Source organism: Conger conger, chromosome 2 (genome assembly GCF_963514075.1).
Source record: "Conger conger chromosome 2, fConCon1.1, whole genome shotgun sequence".
NCBI lineage: Eukaryota > Metazoa > Chordata > Actinopteri > Anguilliformes > Congridae > Conger > Conger conger.
Window position 1 is genome coordinate 59,430,683 of NC_083761.1, and position 19,181 is coordinate 59,449,863.

Below are 19,181 nucleotides of genomic sequence, written 5' to 3' on the forward strand. Positions count from 1 at the left end.
AGTGGGTGGACTACGAGGATTGGCAAACCTTAAAGGTATAGTTCATTTTCAGAGATATTTTGGAATTTAGTTTGATTTTAGAATGTATATTAGATGGAACGGTTTGATAGTTGGCAGTTTTTGTGTGAGATTAAGGATTCAACAAAGTATATTTAAGCGTTATGGAACGAGAACCCGTGGTATATCGATATACCACAGGTTCGAGTTCCGTAACACTTTAATACAAATGTTACCACATTTATCCAATTTCACAAAAGAAAGACAAGACAAACTTTAAATTAATGTATTTTTAATGGAACTATGTTTTATGGTAAATGTACTCTTCCGCTGAACAGTAGTTCATTGGTTGCTAAGCAACGTTGGCTAGCAATAATATATCCCCACTCCACTAGGTAAGCAACGGTATTAACGTTAGCTACTAGCAATAATGTATTCCCACTGCACTATCATTAGCTAAGAGACTCTTTTATTTTATTGATTGCAATAGTTATATACTTTGTAACCGAAATGAACCTAACGTTGTTATCATTTTGCCGCTAGTAGCCTACCAAAGTAAAACAAAATTAGTGATTTAAAATTGTCCTTTGACCTTTTCAGGGATTTGTAAAGGAGTAGAAATACCAGCAAGACCATCAAACCACGGCGAAGCAAATGATGACTCATAACAACGCTATTATTTATTTCAATAACTGCACATTATCTGGCAGTGTCCTGATAAACATCTACAACAAAAACAAATTACTTATGTGTGTCAGTGTTGTCTGTTGTAAAGTAAACTAGCAATTAAACTAGCAACTACTGAAATTTCTTGAGACTTGCCTGAAAGGGTTGTCGACTGAGACCAACTAAGCTTCTTGTTTTTATGTAACTGTTTTTTTTCACTGTGACATAAAAATGAAGCTTTAAATTCGCCTTTAATGAAAAAATAAAATTATATAAATCAAGATAAAATTATATCTGAAAAATTAAATTAATGATGCATTAAATAAATAAATAAATATAGCAGCGATACATTTTCTATATACCACTGTTGTGTGTTCTAATGCTTGTTTGCAGTTTTATTTCAAGTATCACTCCACACCGAAGCAGCCATTCCAGGCAAAATGAAAAACTGTAAGATACAAGTTAATCACATTCACAAATTAATTGCATTAATTTTGCCCAGAATTTGTAACCAAGCAGGGACACAGAGCTACACACTGCCTCCACTTCCACGTGATTCAGAAACTATCCATAAGCAGGCAGTGCGAGAGCTTTAGGGTGATTGAAACTTGTGGACCGGAGAAAGCAGGACAGCGCTTCTCCAAAAAATGAAACAAGTAGACCGACGCAACATGATCCCACTAATGCTGGAGAGTTTTTCAGTGCTTGCACAATGGTACAAATAAACATCAAAAAGGCATAAACTTGTTTGCTCATTCACAGTAGCTTGCACAGTGAGTTTGGCAGATCAATGTTACAGTCTAGGCCTCCTAAATGACATTCTTGTTATGAAATGTTATAAACTGTTTTAATTGGATTGATATCTATATTATTATGTTTGGTAACCATTTTATAAAAGCAATAACTCACTCCAGGACGTGGTAGGCCTATATAGAAATTTTATCACAGCTATGGGGGTTGCGACCCATCACTGCATGCAGGGCCGAACAACGCCCTTTAGCTGTGATAAAATTTCTATATACCAGTGCCTGTCTTGATTTATTGCTTAAATATTCTGCCTGGGGAGCTTGGCCTCTGCGATAGGTGGGTCCACCAAGCTAAATCTGGCCACTGACACCATTGTGTAGGAATGGTGATTGTACATAGGCTGCTCTTAGGCTGTTAAATTAAATTGTGAAAAAAGAGTGTTAAATTCAGTGTATTAAATCAATTGAATCGCTCAGTGGGCATTGTTGGATAGCATTTAAGACATTAGCTATTTTGTGAGGTGATGCAAAGTGGAGATATTCTACCAGTGCTAATGCGAAAGAATGCTATAATTATGTTCCATTGCTAGCTTTCAGGGTAACACAGCTAATTTAAAAAACATCCTACTTAGAGCCACTAATATTTTAGACCAGGTGACTGCCACTGGAAAGAATTGTGATAAATGGTATTTTACAATGTTTACAATTGTCAGTATTGACGCCACGAAACACAGGGGATCAGGTTTGTTTTCCTGCTAAATTTTACTGATAATTGTTTCATTATTATTTTGTGTTTTCATCAATATCTTTTTCAGAATTATATCATACAACCAGGTCTCAATGAATTCCGATTAATAGAAATTGAACGATTTTAATTAAAAAGAGCCATGGAGCACCACTGCAATATTCCTTCCAATGTCACATTACAGAAGCACATTTTATTTGATGCAGTCATTAAGTACTTTGACAACTGTAGAAATATTTTTCAATGAAGTGTGAATCATAAATAAAAAAAACTAACCCAGGCCAGGACCTCCCCCCTCATCAGAGAGGGAGGAGTCACCAGCCTGAGAAGGAAATCCAAGGGAGCCCCTCCCAAGCGTTTAGGCTCAGTAAGGATCCCCTCACCGGGGGGTGGTCGGGGGCTGATGATGTGATGCACCTGCAGAAGGGTAGCTCCCTTTTGTATTCTGGAGCATGCTGCTGCCGCCTGAGAGAGTGAGTGAGTGAAACAGAGCAAGAGAGAGAGAGAGAGAGAGAGAGAGAGAGAGGAAGAAAGGATGAGATCATCACAGTCTCCCGGCAAATGACTGATGGAGCAGTGAGCAGCGCATGGATGTGCAAAGGGGGGTTCGCTTCTTTAGCTTGGAAATCAATAGCATCTGCAGACAGGAATACAATTTTCACATTACTGCTTCTTACTGCAGCAGAAGCTTTAGCGTGTAGCACTTGCCCAGCGTAGATTACCAGCAGATCATTAGTTCATTTACTGTGGCTTCCCTTTTCTTCTCCCCCCACCATTGCAGCCACCACCACCCTGGATTCTCTGCCTCCTGTTTTATGGCATGAACAGTGATGTATGACTGATTCCGTCTCGATCTAACAAGTATATGTTTTCTTCTTGGAAAGTGACGCTTTTTATTCCAGCAAGTTTTTTTTCCTTTCATTTTTTCCCTTGGGAGTGTTTTTTTCCCTTCTGAGTTTCTTGGAATTGCTGACACTGTTTGGATAGGAACAACAGAATGTTAGGCTTGGATGTATGTGAGTTGGGTGGCCAAATCCTTGAGCTGCTTTGGCTGACAGTTTGCTACAAAGGTGAGAACCTCAGACCCAAGTGAAGCAAGTAACAGATATGATTTTTTTACTTGTAACATTTGCTTGTCAGTTTCTTTTAATTACATGGAGCATTTTAGTTTCAACTACATGATAGGCTAAATCCTTTAAACTGTTTCATCATTTTTTTAATTTTCTGTGCCAGTATGCCTCCAGCATAATTTGAATTGATCAGCCAGCATGACTTTGTATTTACTGGAACTCTTTCAGATCAATTTTATTTCCGTGGATAGTATGGAATAGATGTTATGCCTCAAAATGTGATTAAAATAACTGGCATTTTAGTTCAGCAGATGGTGACTAGACATTATTTCTTGGCAGTTATCGGACTGCGTTCTCTCTTCTTGTGGAGTCTATTTGCTAGCCTTTGTATCTTATTGAATCATGGCTGCACTCTCCAAATTATCATGTTACCCCAATTATATATTCAGTGCAATCACATGGTCGATTAGGTTGTTGTCTCTGTTGCAACAAACCACTGACTTACTTTGAGCCTGTGTCATGGGATGTAATGAGATGTAGATGCGATCTCTTGGCGTTGGTAGGCACTATTGTGTGTGTACATTCATATGTTGCTCTCTACCCTGTCTCAGCCAATGCTCTGTGGTTAAATGGAGATGCCATGCCTAGTATGGGAAAATGTCAGGGAATTGAGGGTACTTGGTGCTGGGGAACAGCCATTAATATTTCAGGAGTGTTAATCATTGGTTGGCCTAGTTCACAGTATTCCCAAGGTCTGAAGTCTGGGGGACAGTTTGTAGCTAAGCCTTTCTTTCCAGTTCTGTTGGAAAGCAGCTGCTGATTATCATATTAATCAATGCAATGACTTAATGCAATGAACATATGCCTGAGCAAAGTTTAAACGTTGTCATACCAGCAGGATAACCATCAGAGTACTGATTTATTTCAATAATTCTGTGGCTACCAATTATGTGTTGTAACATGGAAAGCATGCACAGTAGGAAGTACTGTAATAGCCTAACAACTACTAATTGAACCATACGGTTGTTCGTCAGCCAAACATGTTGCTTGCTAGCTTGCTTGTCAGCCAGTTATTGCTCTTACAAACCAAGCAAATGGAAGCATCTCAACATTGCATAGTGTGTTACATTTTAAAAATAGTCTTTCTTTGAAGTGTTACATCATGAAATTGTAATTGGATGGAAGTAGAAATGCTGAAACATCATATATAAATGTATATCATTATCTACAGGCCTTATGACATAAATGCAGAGTTTGATAAAAAAAAAAAATGTAGTGATTGATTTTGATGTTGCTCCATCAAATATTAGAAGCAATACAACTCTTGGATCAAAAATTAAAAAATGGCTCTAGTTCAGAATATGAATACAGTTATCTCCCGCAACACTTTAATTTATTAGAAATTAAAATAAATTTAATTTGAAATTTGAGCATAGTTCAAGGAATAATTTATGAAGGGTGTTTGTGTAGGTCAAGGACAGGAACTGCAAGCTCAGCTGTGTCGTAGATCTTTATATTCCTGGGCATGAAATATTTATTTTCAAAGAGAATGTCATAGTGTTGTCACAGGTACAGAATAATAGTGGTTAAAATGTATCTGCTTGTGTGTATAATAAGGCAGATTCTTAGGTTTTCCATTAAAGTGAAAATGTATCTAATATTTTAATGCAGATGATACTTGAAGATATTATTTATTTACAATCTGAGGATATCCTTATAATGTCCTGGCTACAAAACAGGCATATTTCTCAAGGCATTTGCATGTGCCCTATTTTGTTTGTACTTTTATCTTCAGATTGCAACTAAAGGCTTTTTTGAAGGGATGCATTATAAATAAAGGTAATTCTAGATCATCATGACATTGTTCACTAACCATTTTATGTGCAGTATATGGCACTAATTCTGTTCAAACAGGATGCAAATTGATTGCCACAGCTGGATGTGTTCATGTGCATTCACCACATCCCAGTAACCATGGATATACATAATTCACAATGGGAATTAAAATGTCCCTGTCTGGCATGATGTCATTGTTTAGTATCTCACAGTCAAATTAGCTCTGGGTGTACTGGGTGTGCTACGATGTGTAAATAGACACATGGTACAAATAACTCTTGTTTACAGGAACATTGCAAGATAATATTTGGGATTTGGAGTTTCTGCTGTGTTCTGAACATGAATGTAATGACTGCTTTAATACACAAACCCAGGAAATGTACCTTTAATAGAAACAGGTGTGCCCAAGGTTTCATAGATTGCCAATAAGATGACAATATTTTCCTGTATCCTCCTGCTGCTTCTTTTTCAGCTGTAAGGTTTTATATTTAAACCTGCTCTGCTATTTTATTTTATACTTTAACAAACAGTTTTTTCCAATTTAAACTTTATTTTTAGTTTTTATTTTTGTTTTATAAATATTTGCCAGTAGTCCAGCATCGGCCACTGACCACGACCCTGCTTCAGAGTCGCAAGTTCACTCTCACTCTCACTCGCATGATCAGAAAGCCTGTCCAGGCCACCAGGAGAGCTTCCACTCCCTTGCTGCTCTGGCCTTCTGGGAGGGGTCGGGTAGGCCTCATCCACTACAAGTTACATCTACAATACTGTGAACTAGTAATTACAAATCCGGTGAACAAAAAAAAGGAAAAAAAAAGACTCTGGCTCATCAATTTAATCTACTCCAAATATTGTGCAGTTGTCTTTACAAAGTCTGAATGAATGTAGGCTATACAGTAGCAAAACATTGTTGTTAACATGATTATTTAACAGGTTATGGGAATGATGTAGGTTCCTGTTGTTGCCAGTTTCGGTAAGGAAGTACTGCTGCTGCTCCAACCCTTATATTTTCCTTAACATCTGGACTGAGAATAACCCAAGTTGCAAAATGGTCAAGAGGTAGGAGAAGATGTTTTAGTAGAAAATGAAACTTGAACAAAACAAGACAAGCGTAGAACAAGCGTAAATCATTGGAAAAAACATGGCTGATTTACTTCAAATGACTGATCTTTACAATTGGCTTCTTCAACATGCTACTGACTGTGGAAAAATAAATAAATAAATGAGTATATGCTACATGGCAGCACTGATGGTGCAGTGGGTAGCACTGCTGCCTCACAGCAAGGAGGTCCTGGGTTCGAATCCCCGTCAGCCGGGGCCTCTCTGTGCGGAGTTTGCATGTTCTCCCCGTGTCTGCGTGGGTTTCCTCCGAGTACTCCGGTTTCCTCCCACAGTCCAAAGACATGCACGTTAGGCTGATTGGAGAGTCTCAATTGCCCGTAGGTATGAGTGTGTGAGTGAATGGTGTGTGTGCCCTGTGATGGACTGGCGACCTGTCCAGGGTGTATTCCTGCCTTTCGCCCAATGTATGCTGGGATAGGCTCCAGCCCCCCTGCGACCCTGATCAGGATATGCGGGTTCAGATAATGGATGGATGGATGGATGGATGGTATATGCTACATTCAATAATACAAGATTTACAGTAAATTTGAGTTCAGTGTCATGTGACACATATAAACCTGAGATTATCTTTTTTGTGCCTTTTCCTAGACATCATTGCTGACAAAGAGGTGGAGAAGTACATTTATGAGGAGGACGAGACTGATCTTAATTATCAGCCACCGGCACAAAAGTCTCTAGAAGAGATTCAGAACCTGGACAAGGATGATGACAGTCTGAATAAGTACAAGCAAACTCTGCTGGGGGCTGGAACTGCTTTGACTGGTAAGTTATGACACTCTAGACATTCTGAAAACAAAGTCTACTTCATTCTATCCCCAGGATCTCTAGTGTCTTCATCCTCTCTGAATGGAAGCCACAAGTAAACATTTCTATAATTACAGAAATTATTAGTGGATTGGAGTGTATGTAGAATTCAATGGTCCAACCAATAAACTTTGACTAATTTTGGAGTGATGTGTGTGTTTAAATTTTACAGAGGCAGTTTGTGTAAACATCTCCACCAAAGCTCTGTGGCACATACATGGTAGAATCTAACCCCAAATTTAAAGCAGGAATAAAAGTGAATAATATATCAAGTGAATATATATCAAGTCTTCCATACCCATACTCAACTACAAGATTTAATCACAAAAATGTAGTATTATATATATAAACATGTAGTTGGTTAGGCAGTCTTATAAAAGTATGAGCATATATTTGAATTTCAGTTTGCCTTTCGCAAGAGTATTCACAATTGTATAATGGTGTAATAAACACCAATTTGATAGTTTTCCTCAAGAGTGTCAAAGCAGTAGGGGTGCAATATGTTCCTTTGGCATGTTTTTAATTGCATCTGTGTGTTGTGCTAATTGTGTCAAACTGTGCAGTGAATTGGGTCTTGTTGATTTGTAATACCTATGTCAAATCAAGAAGAGTAGGATTTTTTATTTTTTTATTTAAAGGATTTTTTAATGCTGCCCTTTTGTAGAATCGGCCAATATTTAATACAGATGAAAGTACTTCCAACTTCACACTTAATACTAATGAGACATTCTTCCTCATAAATACATGTCATTAATGCGTTAAGACATACAGTAGTATAATTATGGTTCCATTCAGTACCAGGCTGTGCATATTCTACAGCAGCTTTGGTATTTTTAAACATATTGACACCAATACTTCAATGCTTGAGCACCTTGTTACACTTTTGACCTCAAAGCCCAGCTGTCTGCACTTCACTTCACTGCCAGATTGAATGATGCAAATATTAGAAGGGAGTAAACTTTTTCCATTCAGCCTGGGTAGTGTTATTTTTTAACATCAGGGCACAGATGTCTTATTTTTATAAATTGAATTATTTATGTACAATAGATGTATTAATTCCATACCAATGCGAATTGAGGCATGGCTTTTTCCTTTCAGCCCCTACACCTAGTACAACTTATGGTTTCAGCACCTTGTGCTTTTTGCAGATCTTTCTGTCCCAAATATTCAGGTGACAAGGCTGACTCTTGTGTGTGACCATGCACTTGGACCCATCACAATGAACCTCTCAGGTAATCATACTAGCCTTTATCTCCTACCTTACTTTATCTCCACTGTTTATCTGTGCTGCTGCTCTCTTTGGCCAATTACAGAGAAGTAGATGACTGAAGAAATTCAAGGATTTAAAGCATAATTTTAGAAGATGGGGTCCTGAAAGCCCCAAGTGTTACTATAAAAGGACAGATGCAAAAAAAGTCCCTGACTCAAAGCTCACCCAGTTGTACACAGTTCCTGTGACATGGTCCCCCAATCTCTCAGCACACATTCATCAGGTCATGCCACATGAAAGGGCATTAATTTCAACCCAAAAGTGACAAAAGGTATATGATGATATTAGGACAGAAGAATTTTCAGTTACATTTAAAATATGGATGCATGATGATATCAGGCCTTGTACTGGCATCAGCTGATAATAGCTTGAGAAGATCTTACCAGCATTGGGCCAATAAGTCTACAATATATGTGTGCCAGACACTTGACACATTTAATGTGCCACCGATGCTGTAAATTACAGCAAAATGTCAGCTCTGGGATTTTTTCAGTGGGAGCAAAAATGACAAAAAGCTTTACATTTGAAGCGAATACCTGGTCAGCCAATGTAAAACATTGAGAAGAGAACAGAACCTTTAGTTTTTTAAGAATACATACTGCTTTTATATTCATTTGCATGTTCTTTAAAACAAACCGACAGTGGCTGATTATATATTCTTGACTGTTTACTTCATTATCTCCTTAATAATGAAGTAAGCAAGTTATATCAACAAATGCAATTTGTTTTTTCCTTCATACTGTAAGTTGTTTTGTTGTCTGTTCTCATGCACTTACTCCATTAATGTAGAAACTTGGCTGTAGTCTGCATTTGCATAATTTACTAACCCCATTTCTGCCTGCTTGTTCACTGTCTTGCAATGCAGCTTTTGCCACGTGAATGGTGATGGTAGTACAAAAGGTCCCTTGGTTGCTAGGCACAATGATCTCTGCAGTTCCTGTCACTTCTAATAAGACTTCTCTGGAGGATTACAGTAGACTTGCCTTTCACTCCTCATGCAGGTTTAGAAGTGTGTGGGTTACCTGAGTTCAGTTTACTCTGATTAGAACCCAGAATCTCTCTTCCTGGTATCATGCATTCTGTATTAATGGTTTCATCTGAACAGTGCATTATAAATGCACTCTGAAATCCTCAGTAGAGATTGCAAAATGTATTTCCAGTCAATAGTGACCAGTGTCTACATTTAGGTTGGAATTCATCAATCGAGGATTGAGTTGATATGCCCGTTACAAAAGGGGAGGAAACAAAACTTTTGCTTACTGTGATGGTTCATTCATCCTTATGTCAATTTTTAATACAAGTTATTAAAATATAATTTTAACAAAAGATAATAAGCATCATGTAGATTTTATCCTGCCAGTTATGCTTCTAGGTAGCCCTGGCTACCTTATGCAATATAAATGTGTTTAGATATATGTATTTAGATTTAGAAAATGATGTAGTGATGATGTCTGTCCCTAGCAGATGTCCACAAACCAGTACATATTATGTTTCACTTGCTTTTGTCCTACAGGTGACCTCGAGGCTTTGAAGAAACAAAATTTCACCATTAAAGAAGGTGTGGAATACAGGGTGAAGATTCACTTTAAGGTGAGTGTGGGATGTCAGCACTCTTCTGTGCTGTCGTTCTGTACTGGTTCTTTTTTATTCAGCACACATTCAGCTCCACTGTCTCTTAAGCCACATTTGAGCATTTCAGCATTAGCCTAATAATCATAATAATAATTATGAATAACAATAATCATCATAATAATCTTTAGGTAGTGTTCTAAGTGTTATTATTTAAAAATAATGAATAAGTCAAGCCGTAGTTGTGATACTTTGGACATGTAAATGTGACAATATTTATCACTGAGAAATGAGCATTCGATACAATATTTACGATGCAGGATTTTTTGCCTTGCTGTGGTCCTGTGTTTGCTATCAAAGACTCTCTTCTGTCCTCAACCGCACCCGCTCACCTCTATTTTGATATTTTATATCTGTTTTTATTTTGTTTGTATATTTCCGTTTTTTGATAGTTGTTGCATTGAGGCTAAGGCTGACTCCAATTACAATACAATTATGTTATCAAATATCAAACATACCAAAGTAATTTACCAGGCTGAGGGAACATTACTCTTGGGAACTGTCCTGAAAATACATTCATATTTTAGTGCTTTAATATGATGCATAATCCCAATGATTTTGATATTAAGCACTTCTAGGTGTCATATTATGCCTTCGGCTATGTGCACTCTGGGAATGTTCTGAAAAACATTTGCCTCCTATTTCACAGTGAAGATTTGCGGACTGCATGCCAAATTGTTGTGATATTGCAAAGACATTATGTCGATACTGGTTTATTCTTTTGTAAAAATTAAGTGAAAAATGAAGGAGCACACAATGTTCTGTATGTTTGCAGACAACAGAAACAAAAAACGAATTCACATGGTATCAACTGTGAGTGATTTTAAGCAGTAAAAAACAGATTACTACACAACAATTTTAAAGTACTAACTGTTCTTACTGTCTGGGCTTTGTGGTATTTTTATGAGACAGCGCTGTGAAGGCAAGTTTCAGTGTGTGGCGAGGCAAACCAAATGTAATTGTTCTAACAGCGAAGAGCACCTCTGGTGGCAGATGTATGGTACAGCAGTGGAAAACAAATACAGGATATGAATCATCCATTTCAAATGCGGTAATTGTTGTTATATTCCGTTTCTCTTTCCCACCTATTACAAAAGGTCAACAGAGAAATTGTGTCTGCTCTGAGATATGTGCATCTGACTCACAGGAAGGGTGTGAGAGGTAAGTACAGTACAACCATCCCAAAATTCTACATTTAAATTCAGTGGCACTGTGTTTTAAATCAGGAACTATGCATTATTTGTACGATTCCTTTTTTCCTCAGTCTGATGTGTTGGTTACCTGGCTAACAGAATATGTTTTAGCAGACCATGCTGCAGAAGACTAACCATCCCATTGTTCTCCCACAGTGGACAAGGCTGTGTACATGGTGGGAAGCTATGCACCACAGGAAGAGGAGTATGAGTTCCTCACTCCTATAGAGGAGGCCCCCAAAGGCATGGTTGTTAGAGGCACTTACCACATCAAGTCTTACTTCACAGATGATGACAAAACCAATCACTTGTTCTGGGAGTGGAATCTGCAGATCAAGAAGGACTGGGATGACTAGAGAAGCTCTCCAACATCACAACACGCTCATGGACATTGTACTGTACAAACTGGAGATGTATATGGAATATTGATGGAGAACAGGGATAAACAATGGAGCTGATATGCTTCATAATTTAATGTAAAGGAGATTGCCTTCTGTTTCTACATGTTAGATTGTATTTTAGACAAGTTGATAATATATTGAGTGCTCTTGTTCTGTATATTATGTTCAGTGCCGTCAAGGAGTTTGTGACTACTTAAAGCAAGTGATTGAATGTAAACTTGTTATGCCGATGATATTCTCCTGTGCAATGTACAATATAAATGGCATTTATGAAAGCTACATAAAGTGGAAATTAAGGCCCTACAAATGCACCTCAGTAATGTGTGAACCAAAGTATTTTAAATGAAATTAGATTTGTGCAAATCTCTGAGCTTATTACCAAACTTTTTCTGGACTTCATAAACTGTTGATGAAGGCTGTTTCTTAAATGTCATTGTGGAAAATGGTATACAGTATGTGACACAGAGTGAATCCCTCCAAAATAATTATTTGAGAAAGAGAAAAATGAATGTGCACACTCGTACAAATATGTGAATAAAATATGCTTCGCATAATACTTGAAATATCGTTGTGTATAAACTAAACATAACTTTTGCAATAAAAGCTAGACCAGTCTTGGTGCAGAAAAGGAGTCACAGACCACACAAAATGTAAAAGGAACATCAGGTTACTCATTCACACCATGGTACTTTAAAATATATTGATACCATCTGTGACAAAGCTGACGTTAACATGGGAAATGAAATGGTACAGTAATACCATAAAATTGCATAATACCATAAAATTGTAAGAAAATAAAAGCAATGCTATATAAAACTGGAGTTAAATGTAATTATCAACTGGCTCAAAATGCGCGAAGAGCATTCACTGCGGGCGTTAAATAGCCTCCTCTCTCGGTAATGCAGTCGTGTTTACATGCCGAATATTTCGTCATTCATAATTTGTCCGGACAGAAGATTCTGTTACAGTCCTGTGGGGTAAAGGAACGAGTTTTAGCCATTTCCTGCTACTTCACGCTTCAGCACCGTAGATGGCGTTATGATCGTGTGGCAAGAATCGCAACCAAACTCACCAAGGAAACAGAGGGATGTTTGTCCTAAAAGGGCCACCGTAATAGAGAGAATGTACATACATTGCCAAGCGGCGGCATCAGGCTGCGGGCTTTGTGTACGCCCTTTAACTGCGTGGTTTTTATTATTTTATATTAAAGAGGCGATGGCGTGCTAACAGCGGGACATAAGGTAAAGAAAATATTGGATGTTACCGGTGCTGTGAACATACAATGAAACAAGAAAACCTGTCAACTAAAGCACTAGTTTAAGCACTAGCTTGCTTATTTTGCTAGGCCGCGTCTGTCTTGCTGCCTCGCCCTCGCGGTCCAGTCTTGAGTTTTGAATTTGTGCTATGCAGGCTTGCTTAGTTTTGGAAGTAATGTTTACGTTTTCACGTTCCAATGCTGTTTTGGTGTAGAAGTGTGACACCAGTTAAAACAGAATTTAACCTTATTTAATTGGGGTTTAGTGCATACAAATAAAGCTTTACATTAAATGCACATTTTGACTAGTTCACCTGTCTTGTTCGGTGGGCGCTTGCTATCCTCATACGAAATTATGGCCAGACTAATAAAAATTGTATGTTATGTACGTGTAAGGTGCAGAATTCAAATGTGTATCTATTTAGTTAACGTCAACTCCCTGTCACAGCGAGTGAATCGTTATTATGTTATTATGTATTATCTAATGACGTTATTACCATGATTTCCCACCCTGGCCCTGAAGAACCCCCGAGTATGTCATAGAGTTTGGAGATAACGCAGTTGGCAAAAACCAAACCTACATTGTGTTAAAATGTTTCAACAGTTTTGTCTTCAAATTTGTGTTGAAAGATCAATTATTGTTTTCAATAACATTCTTAAAAAAAATGATTGGACTGAATACCAGCATAAACATACGGTTGGGAACCCTTGGAACTATTTTTGTACAGTTTTCTTACTTCTTACAGCACCATTCATTCATGAGTTATCTCTGTTCCTGCAAGCTTCTGTGTTGACATGCAAACCTGCGTCTGTACCACACAGCGATGAGTGATATCCGCCATTCCTTGCTGAGGCGAGATGCCCTGAGTGCTGCCAAGGAGGTGCTGTACCACATGGACATATATTTTAGCAGCCAGCTTCAGAATACCGCTGTCCCCATTGTGGATAAAGGCACCATTGAACTGGTGGAGGAGTTCATCTTCCATGTGCCCAAAGACCGCAATGTACAGCCAAAAGTAAGGCTTTATTCTTCTTCTTTAAAAAACTATATCAATTGTTGTTTATTGTCTTCCTTAAACTACAGCTATACAATAATGTGCAGTATAACGTTTTTGGAGGTATGAGCTAAGAACTAGGTAATTCTTAAAGGAGTTGGATCTTAGGTGCTTTAAAAGGGTGTGAAGCACTTAAATCACTTGGAAGTGCATCAGAGTGAACATTAAGTCAACTTTTCCCCACATTGATTTGTGCTAAATGCATAATGAAGCATGTAGAAAATATGCCATTGCTTTTTTTCTTGTGAAATTACAGCCTTCAGTGACACTCTTAAATCAATTTCATTGAACAATAACACCACATGTAAAACGTTGAGAAAAGAAAAATGGGTCAGTTCCTTAGTTACAAGTCATCTTGAATATAAAAAGAAGCAAATTATATTGACACTGCACTCTGATTAGAGGGCAGAGAACAGAAGAAGGAGATAATTCTTGTATGCAGTTAATTTGCACCAAATGTACTGTAGATCCACTGGTTGAGCATTTTTGGGCATTTGCCATGAAACCATTATTGTCTGACAGGTTTTTCAGGGATATGCGGCCTGGTTCATACAGCCCAGTGTATGTCTTCCCAAGTTCTTATTTGACTTGTTTTGGTCATGTGAAACTCTGTGTCACATGCACATTTATATTGTTGTATTGGATAACTGTAGGTTATAATTATTCTATTATTATTCAATTCCTATATGTTTTGAAATGTTTTATGTCCTTGGTGAATGGAATTTGCAAATGTATTGTCAAATCTTTTATGAACTTCGTTATAAATTACCATGACATAATTGTACTTCCTAAGTAGATGTTTTGGAAAGTAGCTAATATAATGCAATGAGCAACAGAAAGTGATATCATTCTGTTATTCCTGTTTCACTATGGCTTTGTTTGATACCTGGCAACTTAATACATTTACCGATGAGTTCCTGCCCTGAAACCCTCTGCCCGAAAGGAAATATATTTTTCAGGCCTGTACGAAAGTACTTCTAATTAACTTAAGTGACTCCTCATTTTGAGGCATTTCTAATTCATTCCATGGTTAGATGTTGTTATGGCATTATTTTATGAAAGCTCAGGATATCTTTCAGAATTTATTTATTTAAAATCATTTGCAGTGTAGAATGATTAAAATCACTGACCAATGTGTTTATACAGTACATAGATCCTGTTTGAATTCTATCACGCTGAGGCCCACTGCTACATCTGTTGGGCTTGGTAATACTATGGTCACTTGAAATGAAATGCGGTTACATTGTATAATATTTTCTTTTCACTATTCACTAACTAACAGAGGATGAACTCACTGCAAGAGTTGCAGCTGCTAGAGATCATGTGCAGTTACTTCCAGGAGCAGAGCAAAGACGCAGTGCGGCAGATTATCTTCTCTGCCCTCTTCAGTCCCCAAGGCAACAAAGCGGATGACGACAGAATGGCTATGCTGGGCAAACTGGTGTCCATGGCTGTGGCCATCTGCAGAGTGCCCATCCTGGAGTGTGCTGCTTCGTGGCTGCAGGTTGGCAACATGTGCCTTGCATCACATATATCAGTAGCTTGAAGACTGAAGAATCAATTTATATAATTTAAATACAGTTGAATGCTTCAGACAAAGTCGTTGAGAACTGAAGTAATATTTTTACCTTAATGACCCACCAACTTTTGGCCTCATCTCGTTTGATCGCAAAGAAGGTTCTATGTTTGTTTTTTTTACATTACATTAATGGCATTTGGCAGACGCTCTTATCCAAAGCGACGTACATTTACATTTACATTTTTGTTATTTGGCAGACGCTTTTAATCCAAAGCGACTTACAAGTGCATAGGTTCTGCCATAAGTCAAAGCATCAGTTGATTAGTCTAAGGAGACAATCCTCCCCTGGAGCAATGCAGGGTTAAGGGCCTTGCTCAAGGACCCAACGGCTGTGCATATCGAACCACCGACCTTGCGGGTCCCAGTCATGTACCTTAACCACTATGTTACAGGCCGACAATTTTGATTTATTGTCTTCTCTTGAGGAGGTTCAGCTCGTTTATTGCTGTGGGTAGTTATTGTAGTCACAAAATAATAGTATTCACAGATAATCATGAGATATTGCAAAAATTTGGTGACTTTGATTTCTTCCTTTATACAGATGGACATGTAACTGTATATCTAGTCCATTTGCATAACCAAACTTGGTTGTGGTCTGTATTGTCAGCATTGGGCAGTATTGGACAGTGTTTGTCATTATAATCATTCCTCCTACTGTCATTATCTCCTCAGTGATTACTCTTAATGCATTACATTTCGTCAATAAAGTCCTAATTATAATCCAGTACTATTCTCCATCAGCTACCACATATCACCTAACAAGGAGGTGCACATCAGTTTGAACCATTGACTTTTGTTATGTGTGAAGAGATTTTTATTATCTCTCATTTGTCTTTTTCAGAGGTCCCATGCTGTATACTGTGTACGTCTTGCCAAGGTCTTAGTAGATGACTACTGCAGCTTGGTGCCAGGGTCGGTCCAAACGCTTCAGCAGATCTTCAGTGCCAGCCCTCGGTTCTGCTGTCAGTTTGTTACGGCCGTCACAGCCCTCTATGACCTCTCATCAGGTATACATGGCTCATTTGCCCTTTTATTGGCTTGTTAAATCACAGTACCTTATGGGAGGAAACTGTATTGAATATACTGCAAGATTGTTCTCGTCTTCAAAATATCTTGGCTTTTCTGAATCTTTCATTGTGGTAATGTAAACTGATGACTTGCATTTATAGATTTCATTTTCATCCATATTCTTTGAATGTCTCTACATTTAAGTCACACAGGACTTTATAATAAGAACCAGTAAGTGATTGTAGTTTAAAACCGGAAATTGAAGACTGCTGCCTTCAGCTCTGTTTGAACGAGTGCTGTCTCTTCCATAGAGGACCTGATTCCACCCTTTGACCTTCTGGAGATGGTGGTGAACTGGATCTTCGATGACCCTCGGCTGACACTCATCACCTTCCTCAACACGCCGATCTCAGCCAGCCTGCCCCTCGGCTGTCTGGACCTCACTCCGCTGTTGGGGCTGGTGCGGTGGTGTGTTAAGTCCCCTTTGGCCTACAAGAGGAACACAAAGCCCTCCCTGTCCAACGGCCACGTGGGCAAACTCCCTGGAGAGATGGCGGAGTGCGAGGGGGGCGACAGGGACTCGCAGCCTCTGTATTCCAAGCTTCACCTGAGCGTCCTGCAGGTACTCCTGATGCTGCAAGCGCACTTGACAGAAAAGAACCTGTTTGGCCGCTTGGGACTCCTGCAGTTTGAAAATGTGGCTCAACTTGTGGAAGAGCTGGCCAGGCTGGTGAACGAACTGAACCCTCTGAATGCCACCAAAGAAACCGAGCTCTCTTTGGACAGACTGGCTCAGTCACTGCAGGTCGCCATGGCAGCAGGAGCATTGTTGTGTGCGAGAGGTGAGTTGAACACCAGTCACATGCTCAGTGTATAAACTGTGGTGCATAAGTTTTCCATTGTGATTGTCTTCATTTAGGATCCTAAGGAACGATTGCATTTTTCATTTTATCTCAACAGAGGACCTGAGGTCTCTTTGTACCAGGCTGCCCCACAATAAGTAAGTAGCACTTATTGTATGCTAAGTGATTTCACACATTTGACTGTCTGAACTCGTAAAGCATGGTTGGGAGGATTGTAGCAGTTTCCAAACAATGTTATTGCATGTTTTTTTTTATCACAGATGTAATTAAGTGTTATATCTTTGACTCTCTTCCCTGACAGCTTGCTTCAGCTGGTGATGTCAGGCCCAGTCCAGCAGCAAGCTCATTCTCCATATCAGCCTGGGTTTTACCCCCACATCCACACACCACCGCTGGGCTACCCTCCCCGACCTGCTCCTGCTGCCCACTCCACTCTCCCTGCACACCCCGCACACAACACGCACTCTCCTCACCCCGCCCAGACTTTTTTACCAGGGATGACCTTTCCTTACCGCCCAATCCGCTAACGAGGACCTGCTTCCAAAAAAGCTGCACTGTTCGTATTTCTGAAAAGATGGGCCAGCTATACTTGCAATATGATAATTGTATTCCTAAAATGGTATTGTGAAATTTTGTATTATTTGCCATAAATTCAACCTGGGTCAGTAATTAATAATAATGTATAAGCTGTAATGCACCAAGCAGGAAATTCCAGATGGGACGGTTGTTGGTACCGGAGCTGTTCTAGGGTTCGGGTAGTGTAGGGATTATGGAAGCCTGCAACAAAGATGGTAGGTGTAGAATCCTGCTGCCTGCTTGGTAATCTGAGCCAATGTGGAATGTATACATGGGTTTCCCAGTGATGTATACATTGGGGGTGGCAAGTGCCATTCCATCTTCAGTACTCTTAAATATACAGATTGGGAACACTGCGCCATGCTGTAGTCATGCATTTGCATCATTTCATTTTTGAATTAAAAATAATAATAATAAATCAGTTGAATAGGTGAAGGATTGGACCTGATTGAGGAATATTCCATGTTATACAACTGTATGCAAGGTCTGGTGTTTGGCCAAAGAAGATTAGTAGTAATTACATTTGCATTTATCTACTATTAAAAACAATAAACAAATAATCTTGAACCTTGCTTCAAAAGTTAATCCTGTTTTAGGTTCGTTTTGGTCTTGTGAAGACACCGCAAGAGGCCCTGGTAGGACTGAATAGATGTACCAGTCCTGAATTCAAAAATGTGAATTTTCCCCAATAAATATTCAGTCGAGTCTCTGTCTGTCGGTGGAGCATTGGCCCAAGAAATTAAGTATGAAACATCCACAGACAGTGTATCCACTTATACTTCACACTTTCAGTTTGTTCAATTTCTGTTTCTTAATAGGATGACAATGCAATAATTCATTACAAAAGCACAATAATAACAGACCATTAATAAGTGTTAATTGCAGGTTAAAAATAGTTCAATCTTGGATTATGGAACTGAAAAACTGAGTTCATTCTTGCAGATGTCTACAGAATTCAGAACAGGTGGACCATAAAAATACAATGTTTCATGAAATGACAATGTATCACTGTAAATGATTAATTTTTGTATTTGTTGGGCAAATGTAATAAACTGCTTATAATAAATTGTATTTTTATTTCCAAATGAATTGCAAAGGCCACCCTCTGCACATGCATGTAATTATACCTGGCAACACTAAGATCAGGGTTTTGTTTGTGGAGCTTTGGAGTGGATGGCCTTGTGTTCCAAATATGCCAAAAAAGCTTGCGTTTGTCCTTTATCTGGATGGACAGAACTATAATTGGGTAAACAAACAGCATATGTACTTTAGAAAAGGCGTGATGGTACAACATGAGCAGGCCTGCACCTGACATTCTGCCTTTTGTGTTCCTCAGGCAACAATGGTACAGGCTGAAAATGTCCAA

At 38.7% G+C, this 19,181-nt stretch overlaps 2 protein-coding genes across 3 annotated transcripts; both read left to right on the top strand.

Moving 5' to 3' along the window:
- The first annotated feature begins 2,537 nt into the window (after positions 1–2,537).
- LOC133122270 (rho GDP-dissociation inhibitor 2-like) lies at positions 2,538–12,042 on the top strand. The gene is made up of 6 exons (XM_061232158.1): positions 2,538–3,224; positions 6,771–6,944; positions 8,135–8,218; positions 9,770–9,846; positions 10,983–11,046; positions 11,235–12,042. Exons 1-6 carry the CDS (start codon positions 3,152–3,154, stop codon positions 11,432–11,434), a joined length of 672 nt encoding a protein of 223 aa, XP_061088142.1. The 5' UTR covers positions 2,538–3,151; the 3' UTR covers positions 11,435–12,042.
- A 517-nt stretch (positions 12,043–12,559) lies between these two features.
- On the top strand, positions 12,560–18,881 carry ints15 (integrator complex subunit 15). 2 transcript variants are annotated; one of them, XM_061230261.1, is made up of 7 exons: positions 12,560–12,720; positions 13,557–13,750; positions 15,072–15,293; positions 16,210–16,375; positions 16,688–17,218; positions 17,337–17,376; positions 17,541–18,881. In XM_061230261.1, the coding sequence occupies exons 2-7, from the start codon at positions 13,559–13,561 to the stop codon at positions 17,764–17,766; spliced, it is 1,377 nt and encodes a 458-aa protein (XP_061086245.1). In that variant the 5' UTR covers positions 12,560–12,720; positions 13,557–13,558; the 3' UTR covers positions 17,767–18,881. The 2 variants fall into 2 exon arrangements, with proteins under 2 accessions (XP_061086245.1, XP_061086246.1); XM_061230262.1 differs by lacking the exon at positions 12,560–12,720 and having other exon boundaries at positions 13,617–13,750; positions 15,179–15,293.
- The last annotated feature ends 300 nt before the right edge of the window (positions 18,882–19,181 follow it).